We start from the raw sequence: 9,985 nt of genomic DNA, 5'->3' as shown, positions 1-9,985 counted from the left end.
ATCACCAAATAACACCAATGTTAAGATAAGATATCTAAACAGGTGATCAATGAGCAAATATGCTTGCTTATTAGAAGACCCGACTATAGTAATTGCTAAATCGTTTAACTTGAAACATGAAGTGACCGCAAGCAAAGCGAATGTAAACGGGCGGTGAACAGAGGAACTTTGGTCTGTAACACCGAAGTCGGACTATTTCAATCTCGGACCATTATGTACTCTACCTGGATCGATACTTTTTAATGTAATGGGCCGTGTTCGCATTATTAGTATTACAACTTCGATAATATAATGTACAGTAAACATCGGACGTAACATTGCTAACAAGCCTAAAACATGCCGAAATTTTATTTCCATGTAAAAAGCTAGCTTTATAAATTAAAAAAATGTACGCAGACGAGTATTTTACTTACCACATGATTGGTGATTATTTGCTATAGCATCGAAAAATGGTTAAAATCGGATGGAAGCATTTTCTTTGCATCTGAAACACCGGATGTCGTCTGCTGCTGGCGGGCGTGTTCGATTGTGCTACTAACGCTGTATAAAAACCTGTCGTTTTAACTACCTCTGCATTCGTAAATCACTTTGAAATTTGCATCAGATATAGATATTTAGAAAATAAACGGATGCTATTTATATCTTTTTGTTTTAAGAATGCAGAGATATCAAATTTTATAAATAATATCACGAAAGTAACACATTTTTCGCAACTTCCGGATCTTTAGGACACGTGACTTGCCGATGACGTCATTCTGATCAGCAGAATAAATTTTAAAGTAGCGCAGACGTCTTTCCAAATAATCCACATTCATATGTCATAAAGCAATTATATAGCATTAAAAGTTTATTTTTGGCATTTTTTTCGATGCAGAAATAGACCCTTACTACCCCAGGTCCTTTGAATCAGAGAAGGGGCCATTTTGGAAACAGGCCCTTACGGTAGATATGATATAGATCGTCTAAACAGAAATTGCAAACATAGCGATATCAGATAATTGATTTGGATGTTCGAAACGGTAATCAAGGCCTGTATATCTACAGTTTAACATACGCCATAATACGGCTTCGAAAATATATCATAAATTTGTTAACAGTTGTTGACCATATATTTACGGTAAATCCATTCTGACTGTTCCCAAAACCACCCAAGGTTCAAAAACCAGTATAAATACCAACACAATATAAAAACCTGTTAGTAAGTGGGGTTAGGGGCTATTCTTGTCATACTTGCTCGCATACGAGAGATAACCAGCAGTTGCATAAATATTGTTGTCAAGATACATAACTGGTGAAAAATATGAAGATGTAATATATTTTGTATTGTGTTTTAATCACTGGACATCTAATAAAGTGTGAACGATAGGAAGTGTTAGATATCATACGTGTCAATATACAGCAGCAGAACAAATGAACACCAAAGAGAGGAATGGTATTGAGGATAAAGTTACCAGGTGTGGTTATACAAGTAGTTGATTCAATTACCCGAAATAGATTACCCCGACGTTTCTTAATCGTGCACCCATGAAGATTTGTATTGCTTGCTATAAAGACAGACTGTAACAACAACATATGTCATATCTATACATGTTTATTATAAAACTAATTACCAATAATATCAGTGTAGTTTAATTTCACAGATATAACGTTCGACGCCATCAATATCAGTGTAGCTTAATTTCACAGATATAACGTTCGACGCCATCAATATCAGTGTAGCTTAATTTCACAGATATAACGTGCGACGCCATCAATATCAGTGTAGTTTAATTTCACAGATATAACGTGCGACGCCATCAATATCAGTGTAGTTTAATTTCACAGATATAACGTTCGACGCCATCAATATCAGCATTGCTACCCCACAGGTATCCGCCAACATACTGGCCGGGTAGGAAGATAAGACCATACGGCTGTGACGAGGGTAGGTCAGGCTCACCGTGTCCCCAGTTCGTGAAGGTCAAACTAGTCCCATCTGGCTTCACCCAGTGACCATTCACAATGTGTGCTCCGAAGTAGTATCCCCATATCGTACCTGTGTAAATGGTAGAATTGTACAGGCCATCAATACATTGTTTTACCAAATTAGATAATTATGCTTGGACCACGTATTACTATTGTTACACAAGTACATGGCAACGTCAGTGTTTGTTATATTGCACAGAATTGGTTTGTGGAGCTACAATGTAGTTTCTCGATGGTAGAAGGGAGAATACTCGTTGTTTGTGTTATAACTAGATTAGCACTAAGGTCTGCCTTTAATACGTTACACTAGGGAGGGATACTGACAACAAATAATAAACAAAACCGTATTCTATTTTCTGTTCTGTGGCCTATACCTAAGGAATCAATCATTACGTTGTCAAAGTCTATACAACCAAGTCGCTAATTAATATCGGCAAAGCCTAACATCATCGCTGCCTCAAGGTCACAAATTGTACAACTTGCCTCAGTTATCTGAACACAATACAATTAAGGTGACGTTATTATGACAGCAAGTCATATAAAGATACTGTCTAAGTACATTTTTGATGGCGAAGTCAACTAATGGACGATTTCGTAGTGTCATAGGACAGAAATGCCACACATATTGGTATTACCTACTTGTCACGTGCTTACCTGGTATTTCTCCATTGGCCAACTTCTGTTTAAGTTGACTAATTATAAAGTCGTTTTCATCCTGATCATCAATAGCCGCTAGGTTACCTCCCCTTGCTATACATATTTGCTGGCCTTGACTCCAATATTTAACTTCCGTTGAGAAGTAATAACATGAGTTCCGGAACTGTGAGGTTATAGGTGGGCATCGGGGAGCTGTTTGGCAAATATAACAGCCGTGATATTAAATACTTCTGTTCAGTCGACATGCACCCAGTTCTTTGCAACGAAGTGAAGTACAGATAACTCACACAATTTAAAGCAGCCAAAGGTCTTACGAGTACGGATAAGGCTATTAACAATCAGAATTTGACTCGAGAATCCTGTATATTTATTATCAGGATAAAAGAACATAAAAATCAAGGAAACCTATTATAGAACTAAACTTAATCCACCATCAAAGATCGTAAAATTTAACCATTTTAATGATGTATTTAATAAAAATAAAAATTCGCAGCGTACCAGATGCGTTTGTCGGTGCGGGAGCCGCAGTGGTTACTGGGGCAACAGTTGCAGCAGGCGTAGCAACTGGTGTAGTTACTGGAGCTTTAGTTTGTGCATGCGTCGAATTGAAACCGGAAATGCATAAATCGTCGGTACAACAATGAACGGGTAAGGATCGCTTCCGTCCTACCATGGAAATCCTGTTACAAAGCTGAGAATAAACCAAAACAACTTTTTTGGATTTTTTTTTTAATTTTGAGTTGGAATTTAGGTATAACGGACGGGTGTACGGTAGCTACAAACGAAGGAGCGCAATTAAACAGGGCAATTAGGTGATATCAATTCATATTGTCGGTAATACATGTATACACATACAGCAGTATTTGCAAGATATGGAGCCAAGTTTGGTTTTATGGAATAGCATTCAACGTCACAGTATAATTGTATTTTTTTAAAAATTTTGATTGACAATGAAATTACTAATGTATGTATACGAATTGACAAAAATGTTAAAATCAATTGTTACGGTCTGAATCTTTTTATCAAGCGAGATATATCATGTTTATGACGATGGAAGATGATGAAATCCATCTTTACACGGTTTAATAAAAAAAAATTGAACCATGTTGTTGTGATTACATGAAGGTACTAAACTATAGGCACGTTAATATCACATACTCACATCAACTGTCCCGCAGTAGCTGTTGTAAACATGATCATAAATGACGTCATAAGCTACCTGAACGAAGCAAGCCTGTTGGAGTCGATGAAGCATGTGATGACGTCATTACAATATTGGCAAAGGAAATTCAGAATAAAAAAAAACACAAAAAAAACCTTTCATTTCCATTTCTAAAGCGTTTTAATAACGATAAATCTCGCAATATCATATATAAATGTACTAGTGCATTACAATCAAGAAAAACGAGTAATTATGTATTAATATAATTCTCCTGTACTCCTTACAACTTTCTAAAATAAACGATTTTAGTAATAACACCTTATTGTTAAATACACTAATTGTTGTAATGTGTTAATCAATTATATAAACCTTTACTCGCTCTCTCAACCGAACACAAAATATCCAGTAAAATATATTTTCGCTCCTTGATAAAAACATCTTATATGATATTTCTCTTGAAAAATTGCTATTGAATTATAAATGACCGGTTACGGCTTTTATTGATCTGAATGACCTGAAAATTTGTTCAATCACTCAGAAGTAAACACCTACCTGGTCCCGCCCACATACAGCGACCTCGTTACACGAGGAATCCGTTTGTTGTTGCTTACAGGTATAACATATTGGTCCTCTGGATCCTCGTGGAGGGAAACCTGCATGTAAAATATACTTTTACATATTATAGCTCTAAACAGTTTCCTTAAGATAAAGTATTGATGAAAAGTAATATTAAACGACAGGATTCATTATAATCAATCTATAACGTTCAATAAAAATGATACTTTTGCCATTTTATTTCTTTAATCGCTACCGTCAATATGATGATGGTGGTAACTGTTTCATAATAGTATTATATCCATTATTGCCCCATAATCATAAAAAAGCATTGCCAATAAAAGTGATCCGCTAAATATGAGACATTTGTAGATGTATTTGTACAAAACATAACATAATATAAATATATATTTATTTTTGTGTTTTCAAATAGGTAAACAGTGTGTGTTAAATAAAAGACCAATTGACAAAATATGCTTAAAAAATTATGATTGAAACAAAAATGATATCTTCTATCTTAATGCTAACGCGAAACTGTATTTAAGAAATAAGTCAAAAATATTTTTTTCCTCAAACGGTTTATTAAACCAAAGTTAATGATATAAAACTATTTAACCAATAAACGGTAAATGATACGTGAAAGGAGGTGTGGCGAGTAATGTTGTGGATTCTGTTGTTTTGGCAAGTTTAATTGATGATTCTGTTGTTTTGGCAAGTTTAATTGATGATTCTGTTGTTTTGGTAAGGACAGTTGATGAAGCAGTTGACATTGAAAAGACAGTTGATGAAGGGGTCATTTTGATATGGTCCCTACCCGGTTCTCCACATCCGCCATAGTTACAGTGATCAGTGTCACAACACTCTTGACAAACGAGGATCTCCTGTCCCAGGTTAGAGCGTTTCCCTGCTGCCGACATGACGTCACGTTTACCTAGTGCACTACACATCTGGAACGTAAATAAACAGGGTGACACACAATGGTGATGTCGGCATGCTAGTTTTTACGTGTATTACACAGAAATATATATTATCTTCCACCTGTTTATTTCTTGGACATTGGTATTGCAACCCCGATATGACAGTTAGCACCAGCATTGCCGAGGGCGAGAAATCCCTGTCAAAGGATCAGGTCCATTCGATTCTTTTTCTCAGACACTTAACACAAACCGTTAGTTATCCGTCGCAACATCATCAATGTTCCAAGACATGTATATCGAAATCGATGACCTTATCAATTGGCATATAATTGCGTTACGCTATTGTAAGTAGCGTTATAGCGGATCCAGCGTATCACTATCCAATGTTAGATTAATAAAATGTTTAACCCCCTTGGGAGTGAAACAGGGGAAGTGGAACAGGTGGTTCTTAATTTGCCAAACATGTGGCTTGTCGAGTGTTTTGCAGCTTATATCTCTTCCCCGATGCTTGAGATTCACCTGTCTCACTGAATAATGATTTTTATTTTGCCCTTTATACCGTCATATAAATCTAACATGGATGCTACACCAATGCAAGGACATTTAGACTTGACGTGATTGAATTGTGGACGTGAGGAAATGCAATTGCTGTAGAGTGTTTCAAGACAATCTCACACCGGTAAGTGTGGATATCCATATAGGGAGTGCCAGATGCCCCCCTCCTCACCCCCACCACACCCCCGTGCGAGATATAATCTTTTCCCTAGCACCCGCGTTATAACCCTGTGAAGTACATGAGAAAAATATGTTTTTTAAATCCTTAGCAACAAGATCATCCTGTTAAATAAGTGACATAGATTTTTCAAAACCCTAGCAACCACGGGATCAATTTATGAATATATAAATGGTTGCCGTCAAAACAAAATGATTTTAGTATAAAGGTGATTTTACTTCTTTATGCAGAAAACAAATAATCCCATAAGAATCTATTGTACATATGGGATATATCCACGAGCATCTTATTCATCATATCAACAATATCTTACTTACAAGTCTATCACGGCAACCAGATTTGAAGAATTCATGTCCGTCAACCGTCTCATATTTTCGTAAATAACATTCCTGTAAAAAAGCGGGTTATACTGTAATTATTAACAGTAAACTTTAATGCCACCTATATCGAAAGCACGGAAAAAAATTCTCGATTCTTTATAGGAACAGCTTATTTAGGAATTTGTGTATTTTCTAAAAGGCGTTGACAAAAGCAAAATTAGAATGTATCAACAGTTTCAAAAGTTAATGGATGAATAAATGAGTATAAACAAAATAAAATAGGATTAGTTTTATTAGAATATCACTTATCCATTTATCTGCATGTCCCAACAAATGCTCAAAAAAGTTGTCCATGCATATTGGTGTCAGTTTATAAGATAGACCCATTTTAATTGCATTACATATTTAGATATTAGTATTATTTACCTCGTGGGGACCACACTCGGCGATATATGGACAGTCTCTTGGGTAGGCCATTCTATCACAGGTAAAACATTTCAAGGCGTCCGCTAGAACAAAATGATTAGCGAATAAAGAGTGAGAGAGAACATCATATACTTCCCCCGTACATTTTTTTGTTTGTTTTTGTTTTTTTTTTTTTTTTTTTTTTTGATACAGTTTATGCCTCATTTACATTATAAGGTTATTAAAGGTTGGATTGTTTCAAGCATAACACCTCTGCATCAGATTCATTTGAAGACAGACGACAAAATTATCTGTAGAGGAACGAAAAAAGGTAGGAAGAAAACATCTTTTGTATAGAGATGATTTCTCATATACTTTATAATTAACTTCTTTGTTTCTGTATTCACTCATAAGGAAAAACAATCTGTTGATATAGTACTCACTTACCTCCCCTGAATATGACAGTAAGGCTAATAAAGGCGCCTGCAAATCAAAACATTGAATTATCAATATACCAATATATATATAACAAGTGTGATATTTACGTTCATTGGTTAATGTGCTGTGATCTCGAGTTGATAGAACGCGTGACAATAATATGTATTTGTTTTAGATCCAGTGACACCAATCGCACCTTAAAGATTTGTACGTCTCTCAATATTTTTTTTTCATTCCCCCCGACCCCGTTTCTTTTTAAGTTAAATGTCATACACGACAAATCCATATTAGGATAAAAAATAACAGAAAAAAATGAATACAACATATTGGATTTCCAATTATATTTAAAATGAACGTTATTCTACTTATCTACCTGCCCAGCATAGTATTCTTGTTGCAAATAAACACAATACGACAGTCACTTAATACATGGAAAACAAGTTAAAGTGATATATCTTGCGTATTACTGATGCTATTGTCAACATTTTAACTACATTTTCTTATTTTATTCTAGATCAGTACATTATGTAACCGACGTTACTTTTAATAACTAAATTGTTAATAATAAGTTTGGATACTGAAATCTTCCTTTCTACCAAGATTCCATATTCTGCTTCACTGTTATGTTAAAGTAAAACAATAAAAATCTTACCAAAGTTTATAATGAATCCCATGATGATAGACTGAAGAGTGGCCCAAGGTCTAACATCAAACTTCCTGTAGTTAGGCGAAGGGCGTCCGCAAGATAAGGCATAACCCTGTGTCACTCAGTATTCCACACGGCAAGTAGATAAAAATATAGGTCAATTGTTAGCTGGTCTATTGCCATTGCGTTCTTCAAAAATCATGTTGGTAGTACTCGGAATATAGATACACAACCTACGTCATTAAATGTTCTGATTCCCACGCTACAACTCAAAAACAATATATAACATATCAATTGGATGGAAGGGGAGGGTGTTACTGTTAAAATAGATAACTGATATCCATCACGTCACGTTCGAAAGGTGTACCAGATTTCACTACAAAATAAAACATCTTGCGACTGAAATCATTGGATGATTGAACAACAGATGCAGTTTGAGCACGGGAAAGCTTTGCGGTCGATATCGTGGTATCATTTGGAAATAATAATTTTCCTTATGAAATATTTAGTCAGCCGTGAAGGATGCATGTTGACATACCTGGTGGTTCTGTTATTACTAATCTCATCTGAAATTGTAATTTATATCGGGTTTAGCCTTGACGTGAATGGCGGGTGTCGTCGATAAAATCGACTACGATTTCCCTTCTTGTGAACCTGGTCTTGTCATCCCTGTTCATTATTTCAGGAAACTCAATGTAAATTACATTATATCAGGAAACTCAATGTAATTTTACATTATTTTAGGAAACTCAATGTAAATCTACATTATATCAGGAAACTCAATGTAAATCTACATTATATCAGGAAACTCAATGTAAATCTACATTATATCAGAAAACTCAATGTAAATCTACATTATATCAGGAAACTCAATGTAAATCTACATTATATCAGAAAACCCAATGTAAATTACATTATATCAGGAAACTCAATGTAACTCTACATTATATCAGGAAACTCAATGTAAATCTACATTATATCAGGAAACTCAATGTAAATCTACATTATATCAGAAAACCCAATGTAAATTACATTATATCAGGAAACTTAATGTAAATTACATTATATCAGGAAACTTAATGTAAATTACATTATACCAGGAAACACAATTTAAATCCACATTTATGTAGTTTGCCCCGTTTTAATCGATGTATCTCTGGAATAATTCTTTCATTATTATGTTGTTATGCTTTGTTGCAATAATTAAGTTTGATACATACACGAATGAATAAAAGAGTAAGAACCAATTCCCACATCAGCGTCTCAACAATATAATTCACTTCCTGGCAGATATTCCAGAGATATCATTCTTTTCACCTAGTAAACAGGCACATGAATCTGTCCTAACACAGTAATTATATATATATATAAACACATCACGAGAGAAATGTAGTAAAGCGAATAATGATGATTTTGATAACACCAGGAGTTTACTTGCTCGTTTTGGAGAAATGTGCTTTGAAAGCGACAGATTCCAGTTTTGCTGAAATCTTCGTCCGACAAGCCTTGATGACTAACAACGGATTTGTTTTGATATTACTGAGAACTTTGACCCTTCCAATTTCAGTAACAAGCGCTATTTTAAAGAGGTAATAGGACCGCTGATACTGCCAGATTCATTTTTAAGGATTCTTTTACTTACCTTTTCATTAATAAACGAAATAAACCCACTGATATTATATTTTAATAAATCTTGCTATTCTTAAAGTCGTTGTAAGGACTATCCCACCGCCGACCCCAGCAAAGGGTCCTCTACCATGCGAAGTATATAGTACAGTAGGTTATACAGGTAATATAAATGTAATTCTGGTAATATACACAGGTAATAAAGATAATACACAGGTAATATACAGGTGATACAGGCAATATACACAGGTAATATACAGGTGATACAGGTAATATACACAGGTAATAAAGATTATACACAGGTAATATACAGGTGATACAGGTAATATACACAGGTAATAAAGGCTATACACAGGTAATACAGATTATACACAGGTAATATACAGGTGATACAGGTAATATACACTAGTAATAAAGGCTATACACAGGTAATACATGTGCTATACAGGTAATACCGGTAATATACACAGGTATTAAAGGGTTATACACAGGTAATATACAGGCAATACACGGGTAATACACAGGTAATACACAGGTAATACACAGGTAATACACAGGTAA

At 34.9% G+C, this 9,985-nt stretch overlaps 1 protein-coding gene across 3 annotated transcripts; it reads right to left on the bottom strand.

The window, feature by feature from the left end:
- Positions 1–1,573: 1,573 nt before the first annotated feature.
- Positions 1,574–7,942, bottom strand: LOC117315876. Of its 3 annotated transcripts, XM_033870284.1 has the most exons (11): positions 7,805–7,942; positions 7,162–7,197; positions 6,736–6,818; positions 6,307–6,378; positions 5,154–5,286; positions 4,337–4,437; positions 3,785–3,856; positions 3,121–3,313; positions 2,620–2,814; positions 1,825–2,035; positions 1,574–1,778 (listed from the first exon to the last, which is right to left on the bottom strand). In XM_033870284.1, exons 1-11 carry the CDS (start codon positions 7,824–7,826, stop codon positions 1,757–1,759), a joined length of 1,140 nt encoding a protein of 379 aa, XP_033726175.1. In that variant the 5' UTR covers positions 7,827–7,942; the 3' UTR covers positions 1,574–1,756. The 3 variants fall into 3 exon arrangements, with proteins under 3 accessions (XP_033726175.1, XP_033726174.1, XP_033726176.1); XM_033870283.1 differs by having other exon boundaries at positions 1,574–2,035; positions 7,805–7,941; XM_033870285.1 differs by having other exon boundaries at positions 1,574–2,035; positions 7,158–7,197; positions 7,805–7,875.
- Positions 7,943–9,985: the final 2,043 nt, after the last annotated feature.

The sequence above is a fragment of the Pecten maximus genome, chromosome 17 (genome assembly GCF_902652985.1).
Source record: "Pecten maximus chromosome 17, xPecMax1.1, whole genome shotgun sequence".
NCBI lineage: Eukaryota > Metazoa > Mollusca > Bivalvia > Pectinida > Pectinidae > Pecten > Pecten maximus.
Note: the sequence above shows the minus strand (reverse complement) of the source record. Positions and strands in the feature narration are given on the sequence as shown.

Bases quoted from the DNA above. Each gene is read 5' to 3' on its own strand.
- LOC117315876 (XM_033870284.1), bottom strand. From the start codon at position 7,826: ATGGGATTCATTATAAACTTTG. The intron at 7,198-7,804 runs GTAAGATTTTTA...TTTGATTTGCAG, and splicing joins GGGATTCATTATAAACTTTG to GCGCCTTTATTAGCCTTACT. The intron at 4,438-5,153 runs GTAGGGACCATA...TTTTACATGCAG, and splicing joins TGGCGGATGTGGAGAACCGG to GTTTCCCTCCACGAGGATCC.